Source organism: Prionailurus viverrinus, chromosome B3 (genome assembly GCF_022837055.1).
Source record: "Prionailurus viverrinus isolate Anna chromosome B3, UM_Priviv_1.0, whole genome shotgun sequence".
Classification (NCBI taxonomy): domain Eukaryota; kingdom Metazoa; phylum Chordata; class Mammalia; order Carnivora; family Felidae; genus Prionailurus; species Prionailurus viverrinus.
In genome coordinates, this window is record NC_062566.1 from 49,415,754 (window position 1) to 49,437,376 (window position 21,623).

Sequence of the window (21,623 nt, forward strand, 5' to 3'; positions counted from 1 at the left end):
GCCACACAGATTTTTTTTTAAAATTTTAATTTCTTCATTGCAGTGACATGAAATTGAAAAGGTTCCAAGCAATGTGTAATTGCAGTTAGAAGAATTAAAATAAGCTAATTTTGGTGTTAGAATCTTAGAGCTCCATTATTGCCTCGCTATTGCCAGGCAAAGAAATGAAAAGATGGAGCAGGAAGAGAAGTAACTTCCTGTGTGGAGTGAGCAACACAAATGCAGTTTCCTTTGTTGGCAAACGGTTTATGAAAGTAATCCATAAATCAATCATGTGGATAAAATTTGGCAAGAGTAGTAACAGTTGAGAAGTTAACGGAAAAACCACCAACGCTAACGGTTTCAAAGTGATTTTTATCTTGTTTTGTAGTTTTCTTTACTGGACCAAATAGTTTGGTCTGTGAATCATACTATGAAAAGATGGCAATTACCATATTTTACATTTTATAGTTGGAAAATTAATCATTTGTGTTAATGTTTCAAATTCATGTCCACAATTATGAAACCAGTGGTCAGATTACTGTTGTATTTTGAATCTGGCTTTTTCTGCAGTTTCTTACAAAGGTAAGCTATTTAAGCATGAATGTCAGACTTGAAAATATATTAAATATGATGCTAGGAGTTAGTTAGGAGCTATATATGTATGTGTGTAAATGTATGTGTGTTGCATGAGTGTGTGCATGTAAGTAAGGTTTTAGTTGTAACTATGTGTGTGCATCTTTGTAAGAATGTTCTGGCTTGACTAGAGAAAGCCTGTTCTTTAAGGAATTGAGCAGAGGACAGCAATCAGATTCCTATATACAGATCAGTGGTATAAACCTCTGGCTGTTGGTATACCTGTCTTGACTTCTCTAGAAGCCCTAAGTGTTCTGGGTTTCATTCATGCTCCTGGGTTGTCCAGCTTGCTGTGAAACAAGGTCATGTCATTATGGCTGCGGCTATCCAGGTGCATTTTGGATAGGTTGAGGATGGTGACATCCAGGGAAGAAAAGTTGTTTTGTACAAATGATAAAACATGACTCACTTTTCAGGTACTGTAAGGAAGTTAGCTTAAGTGCATTAGAGAGTCTCAATTGTGGAGTTATCCTTTAAAGTTTTCCCATTCACTTCTCTCTCCAGAATTCTCACTGACTGCATATCTAGTCTTTATATCACTCTACAAGAGGGGAACTCACCACCTCTCTTCAGTGGGGAAGGGTGTGGAGTGTGGGGGGCCCACCTGGCTTAATTTTTCTTTAATTATTCTGATAATGCTCCAAAACTAGGGAGAATAGGTAATTTCTGTTCCAAACTAGGGCACTTGTGAGAATGAAAGGGGATCCTATTAGTTATTTTGCCAAGACAGTGGGCATAAACTGGGACTGTCACTCTGTCTATAACACATTTTCAACCTTTGTATTTAATGACTGAATTTGGAACTTCTCTGGTGCTCTGTTTTTGGATAGTTTTGATCATTAAACAGTTTTTCCTTCACTTGAGCCAAATTGATTTTCTCTTGCTTTATTATCTATTGGTTTATCTTCTGAGGCCAAAACAGAGCCAACATGTCTTCTGGTTCACATGACAAACCTGATAATGTTTTTAAAATTCTAAACCTGGGTTCATTGAGTAGACTTATCTCCAGGACAGTCATCTGCAGTTTCCTCTTTTTTTTCTCCCAAAGATCTTAAGCATTTCTATAATCCCTTAAAGTGGGTTGTTCCAAAGTCAAACACCATATTCTAGAAGTTATTTGAGTAGCTCAAAGTAGGAGAAGAATTATTAATGCAATCTAAGATTGCACTGGTTTTTTGGTGATGATTAGCTTATCTTAATCTCATACTAATCTCATTTTCATCATTAATGACAAAGACTGTCACATTTCTCTCTTTATCTTGCTTGTCATAGAATTTGGCACACAACAGATAGGATTTCCTCTGTCATAAACTATTCCTTTCATTATTGTGTCATATGCAGACTTAGGAGCATGTCTTCTACATCTTCACTGATGTCTAATTGAATGGGCCAATTGAATCAGGAGCTCTGGAAGTAGAGTCCAAGCATTAGTATATATTTTTAAGCTTTCCAGGTAATTCTAATGACACAACAGGATTGAGAATCACTGTTATAAGTAAGTAATAAAAATATTGAGTATAACACATTTGAGACAGAACCATGTACCTTATCACTGGACACTTCCCTGTAGTTGCCATTGGACCATTAATCATTATGAATTGCTGACTTAACGAGTTTCCAGTTTCTATAATTCACTGTCCTTACCACCAACCTAATTTCTAGGCAGATTATTGCTTTCTATCTTAATAAGCAGAAAACTTTTTTTTTTTAAAGCTGTTACAGTGCTGGCTTAAATGGCTTCTATATGGAAGCAGAAGGATGGAATAAATAATTGAACTTTAAAGATTCCTTTCCAAGTCATGTTTCTATGATTCTTGCAAACCACTTAGTTCCATGTTGTGATATTTTAAATACTCTTGTAGACCAAATGCCACAAAAACGCCATTGTTCTAGGCAAGACATTTTTGAGGTTAGAAGCACAAATGGGCTGAACTTCATAATGTTTTGCAGAGACAGCATTGTTCAGACATTTCTAGGTGAGAAAATAAGCTAAAGAAATATTGGATTTTTTTTCCTTCTCCTTTGCTCTCTGATATGGGAAAGTTAATAAACTGTTTGAAGATGTTGTGCTAAAAATGTGAAAAGTGTCTATGCTAGTGCCTATCTTATTTTGCAAAAGTAGTTCTCTAGGTTTTGTACTGGGAATTACTGTATCATTTTGTATTTTTTCCAGTTGGGCTTATCAGCCTTGTATTGAGTAATTAGTAGGTGTTTGTCACTTTGTTAAGTACTTTAGAGACTTAAAAAAGTATAAAATAAGTCTTAGTCCTTTAAGAGTTTGCTCTCCCCTTGGGATTTTATATACACAAATGAAATAACAGTATAAGGCATTGTAATACTAAGTATGAAAATACGTGGTGTTAGACTTACAATTAGCATTTTTACTAAATCTGGGTAAGGAAGACAATTTTCTAAGAGATGAATATTTTCTTCAAATTCATATTGTTAATAATGTCTTTTTAAAAAAATTACAAAAGAATGGTAAAATACAATGTTGCATTTATGTAAAAATGGTCTGACTTGATTTGGAAACCTACTAATTTGCATTGCACTCCAGACCCTGTCTAGATTTGGGGAACCATTTGGCCACTCAAAAAGTCAAGTGTCAGTCACCTTTAAGCCCATCTCAGCCTAAACTGACTGAAGAAAATGATCAAGTCATTCAAAAGTACTCCTGGGGTATATTGAAATTAAATTTTTTTGAGTATGAAAGGTAGTTGATTTTTTGTTTAATTCAAATGTGAATTATATATATAATATATAATAAATGAAATATTGATTTTAAGTGTACTTAGAATACTTCAAGTATATATACACGTCATATATATACATATATATGACGTGTATATATGTCTATATATGACATATATATATATCATAATTAACTGTCCTTACTATATATATACATATATGATTACTTAAAATCAATACTTCAAATATTTTAACATAGGGAATAATTCTGAATTTGTCTTATGAACAAATAATTACAGATAATTTCCTGAAGCCATAAAAGCCTATATGCTGTTGTCTGTGCAAATGATCAGTATTTTGCACTTCAGCATTAAAAAAAAAAAAAAGGGTTTCTTGCACCTGCATTTCTTCTCCTCACTCTGCCATGCTCCCCTTTGCTTTCATATACCTATGGAATTTCTTCCACGGTCCCATGTTTTCCAACTTAATGCTTGGTCTGATTTTTTATTTGCAAGAGCTTAAATTGAAAGTGTGTCCTGAGAAACTTAACAGAAGACCATGGGGGAGGGGAAGGAAAAAAAAAAGAGAGGGAGGGAGCCAAACCATAAGAGATTCTTAAAAACTGAGAATAAACTGAGGGTTGATGCGGGGGTGGGGGGGTGGGGGGGTAGGGAGGGGAGGGTGAGTAATGGGTATTGCGTAATGAGTATTGAGCACCTGTTGGGATGAGCACTGGGTGTTGTATGGAAACCAATTTGACAATAAATTTCATATTAAAAAAAAAAGGAAAGTGTGTGAAAAAGCTCCATTTTTTCCCCAATGATTTTTTTTTCATTCAATGTATTTTTCTTGAAGGATTGAAGGAGAAGTCCAGAAGAATATCTTCAGCTCAGTCAAAAGGATGCTTTGTCTTTATAGTCTAAGTCCTGGTGTAAGGCATTTATCTGTGATGATGCAGCTGCATGGTCTGCTGGTGAAATCAAGTATCTCTGAAGGTTCATAATCTACAGTGCACAAATGGGACTGTTTTGGATTCGTACTAATGTAAATTATTTACATAGCCTTTTGAAAAAAATGCATGCAACCTATCTTATATCTCAGAAATTTGTCTTTATCAATATTCTGAGAGGTTATTTAGTACTTTGCTTCTTGAAGTGTGTTCCACAGACCTCAGACCAGGAGCTTATTAGATGTGCAGAACCGCCCCCCCCCCCCCCCCCCCCGCCCAACAAACTATTGAGTCAGAATCTGTATTTTAACCAAATTCCCAAAGGATTCATATACACATTTGGGTTTCAGAAGGACTAGACCAATCCTCTATTTTTATCTTAGGAGTGCCCTGAAGATTTTGAAAAAAGCAAACAGGTGAGGAGGGAAAAGACATTTAATTATCAAGCATAATGCTAATGCTTTAAATGTGTTTTATTAATCTTCATAACTCTGCGTGGTAGGTATTATTACCCATATTTTATAGATGGGGACACTGAAGACTGGAGGGACTAGGAAATAATGTTCCAAGGTTACTTAGTTGGTAAAACGTTTCAGTTCGCAGAATCCAAGCCCTCACTTTTTCCTAATAGTCAATTATTTCTTAAGGCAATTGGCATTCACCAAGTACTTATTAACTGGATTAATATTCTTTATGGCAAATATGACTTAGATTTTTTGGGAAAGTGTCTTCAAGAAGCTCTTGAGGCTTTCCTGAAATAAGGCTTGCAAGGAGAGTCATCTTAATCGATAAATTTTAAGTTGGAGGTTTGATTTATTTTCTTCCAAGTGTAACTCCTTTCTTTAAGGCACGTCTGCCTCCTTAACTGTATCCCTTCCCTTTTCTGTTCCCTCCTCCCTTCCTTGTTCTCTGCCTCCTCTTTCTCCTTTGCAATAGCTCCTGTCAAAATAGCTGCCTCTGTCAGGAGTAAGAAGGCACACACTGAAAACTATTTGATATCATGATTTTGCTACAGAAACCTGGCATTTTTCAATAGCATTTTCAGGGAAACAGTGGGGCTTGTTCATAAATGCAAAACCCAGTTTGAATTCACAGTGTGGATGGTGTACAATGTTGGTGATACAGGCTGTGATAAGTCCCTTCCTCAAGATTATGCTCATGGTAAGTGAAGTGCTTTCAGGAGCAGCTGTTTATGGATGGACTATCCCATTCCTTCTACTTTCCAGCTTCCCTCCCCATATCTGACTTCCCATCTCTACCTAGTTGCCTGGCACTTTGCTGTTTCCAAGATATTTCCTATCAGGAAGGAGATCTTCTTCACATTGAAGAATTGGAAATTAATGTGTCTTCCCTTGGGTATCAAGTCAAAATGGAAGGCAACAGCCAGAGAACATGTTTGACACAAAGAGTTGGCCTATAATACATGGTCATATAATAGGTGTGTACAGTTTTTTGGTAGAGGGGTTCTCTGAATCATTACTATAGTTGACCCCTTATTTGTTCATTTATTTATATATTTATTTAACAACCATAGTTATTAAAAATTAAAAGTATTATTTGTTTCTATAATTTATTTTTTATAATTCACATCCAAGTTAGTTAGCATTTGGTGCAACAATAATCTCAGGAGCAGATTGCTTAAGCCCCTTACCCATTTAGCCCATCCCCCCTCCCACAACCCCTCCAGCAACCCTCTGTTTGTTCTCCATATTTAAGAGTCTGTTATGTTTTGTCCCCCTCCCCGTTCTTATATTATTTTTGCTTCCCTTCCCTTATGTTCATCTGTTTTGTATTTTAAAGTCCTCATATGAGTGAAGTCATATGATATTTGTCTTTCTCTGACTACTAATTTCGCTTAGCCTAATACCCTCTAGTTCCACCCACATAGTTGCAATGGCAACATTTCATTCTTTTTGATTGCTGAGTAATACTCCATTGTGTGTATGTGTGTGTGGGATGTACACACACACCACATCTTTATCCATTCATCCATTGATAGGACACTTGGGTTCTTTCCATACTTTTGCTATTGTTGATAGTGCTGCTATAAACATTGGGGTGCATGTGTCCCTTCGAAACAGCATACCTGTATCCCTTGGATAAATACCTAGTAGTGCAATTGCTGGGTCATAGAGTAATTCTATTTTTAATTTTTGGAGGAACCTCCATACTTTTCTCAAGAGTTGCTGTGCCAGTTTGCTTTCCCACCAGCAGTGCAAAAGTGATCCTCTTTCTCTGCATCCTTGCCAGCATCTGTTGTTGCCTGAGTTGTTAATGTTAGCCGTTCTGACAGGTGTGAGGTGGTATCTCATTGTGGTTTTGATTTGTATTTCCCTGATGATGAGTGATGTTGAGCATTTTTTCATGTGTCGATTGGCCATCTGGATGTCTTCCTTGGAGAAGTGTCTATTCATGTCTTTTGCCCATTTCTTCACTGGATGATTTGTTTTTTGGGTATTGAGTTTGATAAGTTCTTTATGGATTTTGGATACTATCCCTTTATGTGGTATGTCATTTGCAAATATCTTCTCCCATCCTGCCGGTTCCCTTTTAGTTTTGCTGATTGTTTCCTGCATTGTGCAGAAGCTTTATATTTTGATGAGGTCCCAATAGTTCATTTTTAAAAATTAAAAGTATTATTAAAAACTAAATTATAAAGGGCAACAATTACTGAGGAACTGCTGTGTGCCTGGCATGGGGGTGAGAACCATAGAAGTCAACAACACTCAGTAGTATTTTTCCTCAAGGAGCTCACAGTCCAGTTGGGGCTCTTCTTCAGGTCTGGGATCAGTTAATTTCCTAGGAGCCCAGGGAGGGGGCGCTGTGGGCCATGACTGGCTTGGCCTAAGCAGGTGTTTTTAGCCTTCCTGAGTGTCAATTTCCTTACTGAGGATATAGGCAAAATCCCCCTGGAAAGGACTATTGTGGGAAGAGAATGTCTAACATGGTTTGACATCCTTTGTTGTTATAAATAAGATAATAACCATTTGGGAAAACCAGTTTCTCATAAAATCCTCAGGCCACATGTCAGACCCCTAGGTTTCCCCTCCTCCACACTCTTCAAATCCTTTGTCTTATTTATATCACCACAGGTGACCCTCAGTGGAGGGACACAGAGCACAGGCTTCTCTTCCCATGAAATGCCTCCTGATACTATTCTGCCAAATGCAACAATCTCTCTGGCTTTTTTCTCCCCCAAACTGATACACTTGCATAGGAGTCAGGATGAACTTTGTTTTTGAACCCTTACCCCAGATGGAGTGAATCAGGAGGAGGAATGTATCAGAGGAATGCACTGGGGAAAAGGAATGAGAAGGAAGTAGAATGAGATGGTGGAGAAGGTGTAGGTGATGCAACCAGGAGCTCCTCATTCACTCACTCACTCACTCACTCACTCACTCACTCACTCATTCACTCATTCATTCCTTTATTCAGGAAACAGGGGAGAGGATATGGTCTGCTTTGGCCACTCACTGTTATTCCTAGCTGGCCTCGCTAGGATGGGGTGGATCATTAACTATTAAATAAACAAATCCCCACTATAACTCACCCTGGATCCTAATACTTAGAATTGTTCCTGTGAGAAGCAGCTCAGCAACTTAGACCATCTGTCTTAGTGAGTTTTGATTGGAGACTCACATTTGAAGCCACTGTGTATTTTCTCTGCCCACATCATGGTAGCTCTGGCTCTGCTAGGCACTCACATGAGCTTCTTATTGAATCTCTGTGTCAGATCCTGCAGAAGACAACTGCCTATGTTTATGTATGTCTCTAGAGAGCCCTGTTTCCAGTTCCCTGAAGCAAATTTAGTCTTTGTTTAACTCAGACCATTCTAAGTGAAACTTCCAAATTTGGTGAAAATTCACTAAACTCTTTGTAGATGATGTCATCACAAAAAATAAAAGATCAACACTTCAATTTATTTATAAATTACTATTGTTGTTACTGTGTTTTAATGACAGAAGATGCTTTTGAAGCCTCTTTCTTTTTCCCATTCCATGTAGAGAATTTTCTTTTCCTGTGTCCCAACCAGTTCTTGATCCTTCCCTTTCAAAACCTCTATTCTCAATTAAAAACTACTCAACAAACAAAAATCACAAAGACAGGTGATGTGGTTTTTCTAAACTTAGATTTATTGCCCAGCACCCTGAAGAGGGTGAGAATTCAGAGATGCACTTACTTACTCATTTGATCCCCAGGGGTTCAGGAGAAGATTGCATGGTGTTATTTGTGTAGCAACCTAGTGTAAGAGGTAGAGTCCTAGAAAGGATTAGACTACTTGTAGTGTGTTATTAAAACCCCTCAGCCCTTTGGGAAATTCATTATGGGTGTCTCCTCATTAACTGGACTTTTCCATTGTGCTTTTGTTATTATCATAAATGCTGAGGTCTTGACTGAAATTTGGCCTAGTTCCCAGACGGCATAGCAGTGTGAACATGGTCTAATTTTTAGTCCTCATAAACAAAGCAGCTCATATACACTACATTGTCCAAAGACACTCTGGTGGTTCAGGAAATGGACCTGAGCAAGCCAGCTTCATTTCAACGCAAATAAATGCCCACTCTGGTCCTCCAAGGCCTCTACAGCCCTAGAATGAGATGGGCCAATAGGTCAAAGCTGAGGACCTACTCCCTGTAGATGTTAGATCTATACGGAGGAGGCACAGAAGAGCTTTGGTAAGCAGAAATAGGCAAACAAATCATTAGGGATGTCCAGTGAACGTCCCACTGAAATACAACTTTTGATTTCTTTCCTCTTGTGTATGGCTTCCTTTTGTTTTATATCTTAGCTCTCTGGAGAAGGCATATACTAGGTCTCTCTCTGTCTCTATATAATTTTAATAGTATTTTTGCTTTTTTTCAGATGTCACAAAAGAAAAGTTTTATTTGGACCTAGTTAAAAGCCTTTATATGTTCTATGCACCTAAACACCCTGGAGGAAAAAAAAAATTAGTGTGATTAAATTAATCTCAGAGGGAAATTTAATTTGTTCCCCTGGTAATTGTCCAAAATTAGTTCTTTGTAGACAAATTACTATTCATAGGCCATTTACTAGTTCTACAACAGTCTTGCAGAAGCTGCAACACTACATTAAATTCTGAGGGTAGAAAAGAAAACAAGGTTTATGATACTGCCAGGCAGATTTGCTCTGGGGGGAGACTGAGGCCTGAAAGCTTGCCTAGCCACTGTCTATGTTTGTGAAGTCTAGAGGGGAAATGGAGCTCCCTAGACAAGCCTGATGATGCTGTCCCTGAGTTGAAGGGACTGAGAGTGATTGCTCTAGGTGGTTGAATTCATGTGCACCTTCCACTGTCTCAGTTTTGAGAGGTTCTTTTCTTTACCAAAGAATATTATAGGATGGTTAGTGGATTTATTAATCAAGAGGGAGTCCAGATATTGCTTGTTTCTGACTAATTTCCCAGGAAAAACATACCATTTGGGAGAACACATGACTCTACAAAAGAGTTTTTATGGGCAGCCCTTGTAATTGCTCTAGGCCTCAGTTTCTTCTTCTGTAAAATGGTGCTGAAGTCGCAACAGCTCATTAAATTTTTTGGAGATTATCTGAGATGATGTATGTACAGTGCTTGGCACAGTGCTTAGGCCTGTGTAGGGAGACACTACATGTTAGCTGGTGTCCTTGCATGAAACAGAGACATCATTACACACAAAGTCATACTTTCTTCATTTTGCATCCACTTCTTGGTGACACATGGGCCACACTCATTTTCCCTGATTATAACAGTGTTTAGTCTAACAGTTTTCAAACTTTTTGAGCATGTTCCCTACTTACAAAAATAAGACCGTCCTGTGCCTATTGATAGATGAATGGATAAAGATGATGAAATACTAGTCAGCCTTCAAAAAGAATGAGGTCTTGGCATTTGCAACAACAGGATGGACCTAGAGGGTATTATTATATTAAGTCAGATAAGTCAGAGGAAGACAAATAAAACTTAGATGTGGAATGTAAAAAACAAAACAAATGAACAAACAAAAACCAGCACCAGACTTCTAAATACAGAGAACAAGCTGGTGGTTGCCAGATGGGAGGGTAATGGTAGGACGGTGGAAATAGGTAAAGAGGCTTAAGAAGTACAAACTTTAAGTTATAAAGTAAGTAAGTTGCAGAGATACAGCATTTGGGAATATAGGTAATAATACTGTAATGTATGATTACACTTATTCATGGCGAACATTGAGTGATGTATGGGATTGTCAAATCACTATGTTGTACACCTGAGACTAATTTAACATTGTGTGTCAACTATACTTTATTAAAAAAAAGTAGATCCAAATATGTTGCTCAGATCAAATACCTAGCTAGAAAAAAAGAAAACCTTCCCAATATACGTATATTTACCTTGTGTTTGTATGTATATATCCATATATACTTACATTACATATATATATATATACAGACATATATATATATACACATTATATATATAAATGTAAGTATGTATGTTTGTGTATATAAAGAGTTAAGATGATCTGTACATTAAACATTAATAACCACAACTTTAAATTTCTTTGTTAAAACATACACAGAAGTTACTATTTTTTTTAATAGCCTGAAGGACTGTTGGGTGTCCCTTGGAGGACAGATGCCCCAGTGGTCTCATCAGACAGGATAATCCTGAAGTTGCCTTAACCTGAAATGTCAAATGTGCAGGCTTCCTAAGGGAGTCTTGGTAGGCAAGGTGTTCCTGTATTGTTACTCACTTCATAGCATTGATCATTTTCTTTAACTGTGTCATCAGTGTACAAGTTTGTCTGTGTATTCCTGCCTCTCTTCCCATGACTAGAATGCAAACTTCCTCCGGGAAGGTTGGGACTTTGTCTATTCATATCAGCAGTCCTGGCTCAATGACAGTGCCTGTCACATGAAAGGCCCTTGGTCGTATGAATGAAGGAATGCTGGGGACAATGTGCCCTCCCCACCAATGCCTTATTCCTATTGGGGATCCCAGGCTCAGAGGAACGTTATGAAGATGGTGGTGGTGGTGATGACAGTGCGGTTTATTGATGGCTGTCTGTAAGGCCTCTTCTGTGCCTTGACCCGCAGTCAGCAGTGTTCACAGAGGAGCACTATCATCTTGTCCTGCCTCCCAACCTTGAGGGCTATACGCTCCTCACTGGGTACCGTTTGACTAACACTGAGGAGTTGTGGTTCTGCCTGGGGTCGGTGAGGCACCACACACCCCATCTCCAGGCTTATGTGCCCCATGTGTGAGTTCTTTTGGGACCTTTGCATAACCAAGGGTGTGTCGCATATTTCCTGAGTGGTGCAAATGTGCTTAGGCCACTTCCTTTTTTATGCAAGTGTCCTGTGTACGCCATCACATTTTGGGTTTTATTTTATGGTTTAGAGATAATGTCTCTTTAAGAGTCAGGACTGTTTCTCCTTCTGAAGTGAATATTGTACCATCTTTCTCTGCCTCCTCTTATGGCAAGAATGTTAAGCTCTTCCCCCCCCCCCCCCCCCAAGCTCCTTGACTGTTACTTTTTACAGCTGTCACGACATAACAATGTTTCATCAAATGTGGGAATATCTGAGAGGGCTGAAACTGTGGTGCTCATTGCGAAAGCTCCTGGGGTTTGGCCTGTGGGATCACAGACACAGGCAACGTCCTGGGACAACCACCAGATGCATTTTGGCTTGGCCTTCTGTGACTCATTCCTTAAGGCAAATATAGAGATGAAAGTACACTATTATATAAAAATGTAAACTGATCTTGTATATAGTATTAATGTTCTTAACTGGTATTTGGTTGATTGAGCGTAAAAGAGAAATTAAGTGAAAGTGACTTAGGTAATAAAATAAGTGAATAGATAAAAAACTGAGAAGTCCTGAAATAGGGCAAGCTAGCCTCAGGAGAGGCTTGGTCTAGTTTCTTTCTCTGCATTTCTTGGCCCTGAATCTTCAGTGTAGATTTTATTTCTGGCAGCCTCCCCACTCAGGGTCCCAAGATGCTGTCAGTGATTCTTAGGGCTCTTTGCTTCCAGGTTGGAATTCAGTAGGAAAGAGAAAGCCAACAATTCTAGCAAATTCCCAGAATTGACATGGTTCACGTGCTAATCCCTGAACTCAAGATTGTAATTAGGAAGATGGGCCATGTATTTGGTTTAAGCTATTCTGGGTTTGACCCTGGAGTTATCCATGAGAATTGAATCTATCCTGACCACAAGACTAAGAAATTTGCAGCACTGTTAGCTCAGGGGAAGGGAAAAATAGTCAAATGTCTGTTACACCTAGCATTAAAATAAGACTGGATTTGTAGCACTAAGTTTGTTTTTTGATATTTGATTTTTATGGCTGATGTGTCCCACATTCCCCAAATATTAGGCTTAGTTTCCATTTCTGGTTGTGGTGTCCATAAGTGTTTCTGGCTTTCTGCCTTTTGGGCATATGGTGACTTGTTCTGATCAATGAGTTTGAGCCTTTGGGATGAAGCATAAATTTATAGGTAAGAAACCCTTCAGAGCATTCTCTTTCCCTCTGGAACTGTAATTGCAAGTGTCTGAGATGGTGGCTGGTCCATTGTGAGTAACTATGATGAAACGGTCTCCCTGCTGGCTCATGTTGAATAAGTAGCACGAGCAAGAAATAAACCTTTATTATTTTAAGCCATGAAGACTCTGGAGTTGGTTGTTACTATGGCATTGAATTTTCTAAAACCATTTGGATTATTTGGGGACCCTTCACAGAAATCTTATATTTGTATAATTCTTTCAAAGTAAAACTCAAAAATGCTTTCACATCTATGATCTCATTTAATCTCCACAATAGTCCTATAAATATGTAGGTGAGAAATCTTATTAGCTCCATATTTCCAGTGGAAGAATTTAAGTAAACTCCCCAAATGCTCTGTTTACTAATTTAGCAGTGTTTGTTACTTTCTATTTGCTTTGTTTTCTTAAGCAATACGATTACACAATAAAATCTCATTATAAAAAATAATGCCTCTCATTTTGCTAATATTGAGTTTGATGTTCCACCTCTGAAGAATTTATCATTTTTACTTTACTTTTTCCTGTACCAAATACTTAATGTGAAAATGTAAAGGACTTTGGCCAATGCTGCTTCTGTCAGAAAGCTAAACAAAAAGAGTGGTTATTTATACTATTTACTTGCATTGAACTTTGTCAGGGACCAAGAGAATCACTCTTGAGGGGGTCTGAAAGAGAACATGGGAAACTGTAATCATACATCAGGCAGTAGATAACCAGAGCTCCTACAGCAGGGGTTGACTCAAGAGGAAAAGGTAGATATACAGTGTTATTTTCCTTGGTAAGAAAGTGGCAGCAGACCAGAAATTCAGAGTGGAGGCGAGAGCAGGGGATGATTGATCTGAAAGCAGAAGAGAGATCTGCTTTGCCCTGAATTGGGGAAGTACACTGCTGAGGAGTGGGCTCTAGAAGCAGAGTACCTGGGTTCAAATCCTGGTTCCATCACTTATCTGTTATATAACCTTGCTTATACATATTACTTAATCTCTCCAAGCCTGGGATTCCTCTTCTATAGAGTAAGGATAATAGTACCTATTGCATAAAGGTTTTGTGAAGATAAAATAAGCTGTAAAATTTAAAGTTTTTAGAATAGTATACATAGGAAGAGCTTGATAAATACCAGCTGCTCTTTTATATTATTATTATTCATTGTCAACCTTTTTTGTCACCCTCTGTTTTAAGCCACCCATCATCTCTCACCTGGACTAATTAAAAAACCTTCTCATGGTCTTCTCTCATCTATTCTTGTGTCATTTCCAACTTGTTCTCCACTCTAGCTACTGTGATCTTTTAAAATTAGAAGTTCTTCAGGTTACTCCTTTGTTTAAAGCCATTCAGTAGTTCCCTCTTCACTTAAAATTTTAGTCTTTATGATAAACACCAAATTCTTAGTATGTATTTCAGGGAACTTCTCTCTCTAGCCTCAGTTTGTGCTGACCTCTTTAGTACAGCCTCATAGTCCCCTTTTTAGACCCCCAAGTGAGCCATCTTTTGCCCACTTCAGGGCCTTTGTGTTAATATATTTTAGAGGAGTGATGTTTTTTTCCCCCCTCATCCTGGTGTTGTCTTCCTGGTGGAGGGATCTCTACTGTGGCAACACTTTTCTCTCCACCCCTTTACTCACTCTATGGTGGAGTTACTTATTCAATGTGTCAATCTTGCAGGGTTCTCTGGGCCTTCCCATCTCAGCTCTGTCCTCTTCCTCTTGGAAGCAAGCTTCCTATAGAGAACTGATGTTCTCTGATATTCCTCTAGGGGTAGAACCTTTCCCACTACATGGGAGGCCTCCTGTGGTCCAGGATTGCCTATGACATCTTGGAGTCAGTTAACTAGCCCACCTGGTTAACAAACTAAACCCATGACTTCCATCCTGGTTTCAACCAGCACTAAAGATTCTATATGGATTCTCCAGATGTATTCCTTTTTTCTTGTTTTCCTCTTCTTCCTCCTTGCTTCTGTATTGGGATGTTTCTAGTGGTCCGTGGTGGAAAAGTCGTGCTAAGAGGATAGAGGTAAAGATCTTCTGTGCTATATAATGGCATGAATTGTAGTAAAATTTGACTGTAAGCCAATAGGTTGATCAGTGAAGTGACTGAATATTTAAGGTCTTATCAATACCTACATCCTTGGACAAGCAGTAGAAATAGAACCACTTTTTCCCTTTTGATTGAAAAAGAAAGGTAAATGTGTCCAGAGATCCTCCAGGAGGGGGAGCACTGGTTCTTTGTTCCCAATCATAGCTGTGAGGGTTTGCATCATCTGTGACTAAGTCACAACAGAGCCAGAAGAACAACACAATCATTGCTATATGTCAAGTTAAACAAATAGAAGAAAATCGTCACAGTCCCCATTTGGCATTATCACTTTATCCCACACAATTGTCTTTTTACCTATGTGGAATTCAGTTTTGTAGAAGATTTTCTTTATAATTCCTGTCATGGTTTTGAGCTTCCCAGCAGATGTTCCATCTGTCCTTTTACAAGATACAGACTTAACCTCATTTTAGTTTCAACTTAGAAGAAAATATAAAACAGTTAAGTATATGTGATTTTTTTTTTTGTTAACTGCTTTTTCTCCTTAGCTTTCCTCCTCCCTATTCTTTTCTCCAAGTCCCTTCCTCAGAAACCTGTTAGGTGATTAGCAGCTCTCACAGCCTTTCTTCCAGCCCACACCTTGAGTTGATAGCTCACTGCAAAATAGTCATCATCAGCTTACGGAAGAGTTTGCAGGACATGACTGTGCATCAGACCAACTAAGCTGGGAATTCTCCGCCTGGCACCTCTCTTACTCTCCCACAGCTTCTTGCACAGAGCTAGACACACTGATTTCTGGTAAATTTGCAAAATGGCTATTTAACAGGGGACCATATTTTCTTTAAACAGGTAGCAGCGATTACTAGGAGCCAGTGTAGTTTGGCTTAAAACCAGTCACACAGGCTGAGTTTTAAAATACAAGTGGATGAAAAAGCTTATTTTTTTAAATTAAAAATGTTTTTCTGTGTCTGTGGGGTTTTTTTTGTTTTTTGGGGGGAGTCTTTAGTCTTGTCCTTTATAATGTGTTAGTCTAGGGGTATCTGGGTGGCTCAGTCAGTTGAGCCTCCGACTTTGGCTCAGGTCATGATCTCATGGTTTGTGGGTTCGAGCCCCGTATTGGACTCTGTGCTGACAGGTCAGAGCCTGGAGCCTGCTTCCGATTCTGTGTCTCCTCTCTTTGCCCCTTCCCTACTCATTTTATGTCTCTTAATAATAAATAAATGTTAAAAAAATTATAGTGTATTAGTCCATACAGCTTTGGAAGAATAGCTAAAAATTGAAATTGTTTTAATTCTTTTTAATGTTTGTTTATTTTTGAGAGAGAGATGGAGACAGACTGTAAAGTGGGGGAGGAGCAGAGAGAGAGAGAGGGAGACACAGAATCCAAAGCAGGCCTTAGTCTCTAAGCTGTCAGCACAGAGCCTGATGTGGGGTTGGAACTCACGAAGAGCAAGATCATGACCTGAGCGAAGTTGGCTGCTTAACTGACTGAGCCACCCAGGTGCCTCTGAAATTTTTTGATGACACAAAGCTAGGAGGAATATTTAATAGTTTGATAGTATATTTAAAATTATTTTTTTCATTAGATTAGTATAATAGGAATATATCAAAGATGTCAATATTTGAGAATATCAATGGTAAATGTTTAGGAAGGGACTATCTGATTTCATAGTGATTTATGAAGAAATGATCTACATATTTTAGTTCATAAAAACTCAATGAATAAACAGTGAGCTACAACTGCCAAAATGCTGATGAAATTTTAAGGCATGTTAATACGATATTCCAGAACACAGAACATCAAAGTTTCTACTTGTACTTGGATTGGTTGTGTTTGGTTTTGGGCGACATGTTTTAAGAGAGATGCAGAGAGGCTGGGATAGATCTAGAAGAAACTGATCAGGAAGAGATGCCGATAAAATAAGTCATGGAATGGCTGAGGGGTTTGAGAATGTCTGGATCAGAGTAAAGATGATTTGGGGAATCCTAGGAGTGGTCTTCAAATATTTGAAGGTTTCCAACATTTAAAGGGCTTAGACTTTGTCTGGGGGACCTGGGGGATGGAATTTGGCACATGGTAAAAAGTTACAGAGAGGCAGATTTAGGTTTCTCATAATAAAGACCTTTCTAGCAATTCCAGTCCTGAAATAAAAAGAGGCTGCTTCGTGAGGTGGTCAGTTTTCCATCACAGAAGACTTGTAAAGAGCTGACTAGGATTCCCCTTGTCAGAATTATCTAAAGAATGGGAAAGTGGACCAGATGATCTCTAAAGTTTATTCAGACTTCACGGCTCTAAGTACAAGCTCAGTGTTGCATACAGTAGGTGCTCAAGCAATATTTGCCAAATGAATGAATATGTAAGAGTAAAAAATTTCAGAGGCAGACTCGTACTTGATTCATTTTTAAGTCATGGTTTATTTTATGGCATTGGACAGTAATTTCAACTATATCAGGAGAGTGTCATTTTGGGAAAAATGAACACCTTGGGCCACATAGAACTTAAAATTTTCTCAGTGATTGGTTTATGTGTCTCATTCTGGCATTAATTCATGTTCATCCTTGTAAGTTTTAGAGCTATTTCTGATAAATGAGCAATGCCTTGCCCCTATCTAACATGATGCTATTTTTTTTTTTTCAGGATAATTGTATCCACACATCCAAGTACAACATTCTTACCTTTTTGCCAATTAATTTATTTGAACAGTTCCAAAGAGTGGCAAATGCCTATTTCCTTTTCCTTCTGATTTTACAGGTAATGTTTAGGTTGTATTTCTTAATCATCAGTTTGTTAGGAGTATTCATATAATTTGAAAAAATTAATTCACTTAGCTAAATGTTCATGATTAGGTAAAACCCTTCTTATCAGATTTTGAATGTTATTATTGCTGTTTCTCTTTACAAATGTGGGAGGGTCAGGAATGGGTAAAAACTAGTACATTCATCATGTTAAACACTGAGGTCATTTTAGAATGCAGCCTTGCACTTTATTTGAACCACACCAGAGCCTAATAATTACTGTCCATCGCCTTCCTCCTTTCTTTATCTCCGTCTTGTGTTGACAGTATGGGTGTTATCAGAGTTGAGGCAGTCTAGCTGAGTAGTAGTCAGTGGAAGCTAACTGGGAAAATTTCATTTGCATCTAAGAACAATAACCTATGTGTGTGTGTGTGTGTAAAATATATCTTGTCTCACTGTAGAGTGACTATTTTTTGCAACTTTGAGAGGTTAATTGGTAGTTAATAAACTTTCTTGTTCCTCTCAGCTGACTAAAACTTGGGCTTAAAGAAAATTTTAGCTTTTACTGATATTTTAGCAAAGAAAAGAAGGCATAAATCAAACAATACACATACATATAAACAGTTCATGATAGCCAGTTATTTACCTAGTATTTATTTTAGGGTAATTTAATCAGACCAAAGTGGTACATTCAGAATGTGCTGGGCTCTGTATTAATTTTAGGAGGTAAAAAGATGGGTAGGATGTGTGCAGTCAAGATTAATAACTTTGAGTACGATTTTTACTTAATTGAATAACTATATTAAGGACCTTTGGCTGTAAGTGGCAGAAACCTAAATTCGTTTAAGCAAAATAGGAATATATTTAGGAATATTTCTCATTTTGTGTACGACTGGATACATGGGCAGACGATTTCAATAGGATGTGACTCTTCTTAAAAAAAAATTTTTTTTAATGTTTATTTAATTTTGAGAGAGAGATTGAAAGAGCGCGCGCACACAAGTTGGGGAGAAGAGAGAGAGGGAGACACAAAATCCAAAGCAGGTTCCAGGTTCTGGGCTGTCAGCACAGAACCCAATGCAGGCTCCAACTCACAAACTGAGAGATCATGACCTGAGCCTGAGGTCAGCTGCTTAACTGACTGAGCAACCCAGGTGCCCCAAGATGTGACTTTTCTTTCCTCCATGTTGGCTTTACTTTCAGGCAGGCCCTCTCTACCAGGTGGTCTCTGAAAGCTTTAGACTTTTATTCTCCTGGTTCCAACTCCAACGTGAAAGAGAGATAGGGAGACGGAGAGAGAAAGATAATGAATCATTTTTTTTGGTTGTTTCAGCAAATCTTGGGATTAGCTCTCACTGGACTATGCTGAGTTACATCGCTATCCATAAATAAATCATGGCGGCTTAAGAATTTGTAGCAATGGTTGACTTGCTCTAGATCACGTGCCAAAATGTGGAGCCAGAATGGAATGAGTCTGCCAACATTGTATGGACTGAAAGTGGAAGAGGGGGAGTGAGATAGTACCCTAAGGTGTACTTGAGAAGAACTGAATGCTGAATAGGTACAACAAAACAAAACAACAACAAAAACTCCAGAGTGAATGTATACCTCACAGTTTACTGAAAAGACTTTGGAATCCAAGATTTCTTTTGTTGCCCCCTATGAATTTGCTTTTGGTTTCTTTATATAACTCTTTACATCATTCCAGACTTTTGAGCTCATTGCTCTAATGGCTTTCTTATGTATAGTCAAAGGCTCTTGCTCACAGAATTTTATGTCTGGAAGGAGCCTTTGGGATGATTTAGTCCAGCCTTCTGTTTTTTTTTTGATCAAGAAATGAGACCCAGAAAGGTTAAGTGATGTGTAAAGCTTTTACAATGAGTCAGTGATAGAATTAGGATTACAATCTAGCTTTTCTGCCACTCAGGCTGATGTTTTTATTGGTATCACAGAGGCTTTTGAGTTGTTTTTTTTCCTTTTTAAAAAATTTTATGTGGAAGCTATTGTATAAAGTTGATTTAATTTAGAGCTGTTTTTGTTGGGGCCTGATCTCCATACAATGACCATATCCACTCTTTTCCTATCTTATGACTCTTAAGCACTTTCATACTGAACCCCATTTGAAAACTCTCTTTCTAAGAGAGTCATGTGAACTGTCACTATGTCTCTGTCATGTGGGTGGCTTTGGAAGTATAGGTACAAGGCTTTGGAGGCCAATAGATGAAAGTTCAAATTTTAGCAGTGTATGTTCTTGGCCCAGTTGGGTGACCTCTCAGATACTTATTTATAAGATGGGAAAATGATACTTAGGACTGCTGCATTTCCTGACTCTAGGGAATTATTCACAATGTATTCTATGTTGTACCTTGGAGGTGCTATTTACATGGAATACAAATTCTGTGGGTATGTGCAAAACAACTCTGGTACATAATCTAACTCAATGAACTTTTCTGAATGTCAAATGACATAATTTATGAAAAGTACTTGCTTGGTGCAGGGTAGATGGCTCAAAGAATCTCTTTTGGAATTGGTGAGAAGTTAGTAAAAACTTGTTAAAAGTTGAGATGAGAAGCTGAGAATAGAGAAGTGACATTTGTCATACTGGGGAAAGATCATTATCTGAAGGATTTCAAGAAGCTTACTTCTCAACTTGCTATAAAAATTTTATTTTTTGTCAAGTAGTCTGAAAATTCATTCAGTGATACTTCCGTGTGTCTTATAAGTTAATGAAAGTACTTAAATTATTGAAAGTTATTCTACATTTGTACAAATAACTGAGTATAATCTTACTACTTTCTGTGTGTCAGATATAATGACAAAATTTGGAAGATGTATTTTCTAACTTAAAAGCCCTAAACTATTTGAAATGTTTGTTTCAGCTGATTCCAGAAATCTCTTCCTTGACCTGGTTTACCACCATGGTGCCTTTGGTCCTGGTGATAACTATGACAGCTGTCAAAGATGCCACAGATGACTATGTGAGTATTTACTTTTGAGCATTCTTGAGTTCTCAATTTCAATTGTGACCTCCCAGAAATAAAAAATAGAGATCTATTTGAAATTTTTGAATGGAGCTCTTCTGCTTAATATTACATAAAACTCTTTTGCTATTTGTTCAGTGACTAATACAGATGTCATAGAACCATAGCCTGTTTAAGTTAAAAGCAAGAGGACTTGAAAAATTAGACTTACTCCCTCATTTTACAGATAAGGAAACCAAGGTTTCTAAAGAACCAGTGATATGTTAATGATCAGACAGGCAATTAATGGTAAGATCAGAATTAGAACACAAACCTCCTTCTACCCAGTGAAGTATTATTTATCTTATATGTCTTTCTCTAAGTTTTGAGAATTGGTAGATATTTGGTGCTCTCACATCCTCTGCTCATTATACCAGGAGTTGCAAAGTCAAATCACTTCAAAAGTCAGGCAACTAATGTAAATAGTGAAATATAAAGCAGTAGAGACTTTTGAAGTCTGCATAAGCCAAGGGAGGTCATTCAAATTCAAAGATTTAAAAACAGTCTCAAGGAAGCCAAATGTTCTAAATTTAGAGAAGTTATATTCTCACCCTCGGTGATTGTATGTGCGCTAGCCTTAATAACTGTCTATATGCCAATGACTTACATATTTTTATTCCTAGTCTAGGCCTCTCCTGTGAACTCATACCCATATTTCCTGTTGTCTGTTTTTAACTTATATATGTCTTTAAAGTGAGTGTCTTGTAGATAGCATATAGTTAGGTAATGATTTTTTATGCAATCTGAAAATCTCTTAATTGGAATGTTTAACCCATTTATATTTAATGTGATTAGACTTAAATCTATTATCTTGCTACTGTTTTCTGTATGCCTCATTGATTCTTTGTTCCATTTTTCCTCTTTTAGATTATTTTTGTGATTTCTTCTTATCTTTATTATTAGCTTTATAGGCTTATATGGTGGTTGTTCTAGGGTTTAACTTAAAGTCTACCTGGGGCAGTGTGGCTTTTGAACCCTTATTCATACCACTCTGTGCTAAGGGGTGTGTCTTTGTATACCATGTATCTGTACGATATATAAGATATGACTCTCTCTTTTTTTTTTA

General features: G+C 37.7%; 1 protein-coding gene across 14 annotated transcripts in view; it reads left to right on the forward strand.

The window, feature by feature from the left end:
- Positions 1-21,623, forward strand: part of ATP8B4 (ATPase phospholipid transporting 8B4 (putative)) — a 268,475-nt gene that overhangs the window by 64,769 nt on the left and 182,083 nt on the right. For 13 of the 14 annotated variants that reach the window (XR_007152769.1, XR_007152768.1, XR_007152767.1 and 10 more), the window contains 2 exons: positions 17,440-17,553; positions 20,417-20,515. Coding sequence is in view for 11 of the 14 variants with exons in the window: in XM_047861372.1 (XP_047717328.1) it covers positions 17,440-17,553; positions 20,417-20,515 (213 nt within the window). In the remaining 3 variants the exon portion in view is untranslated. Of the gene's footprint in view, positions 1-15,580; positions 15,600-17,439; positions 17,554-20,416; positions 20,516-21,623 lie in introns of those variants that run through there. The other variant, XM_047861375.1, reaches the window with a different exon arrangement.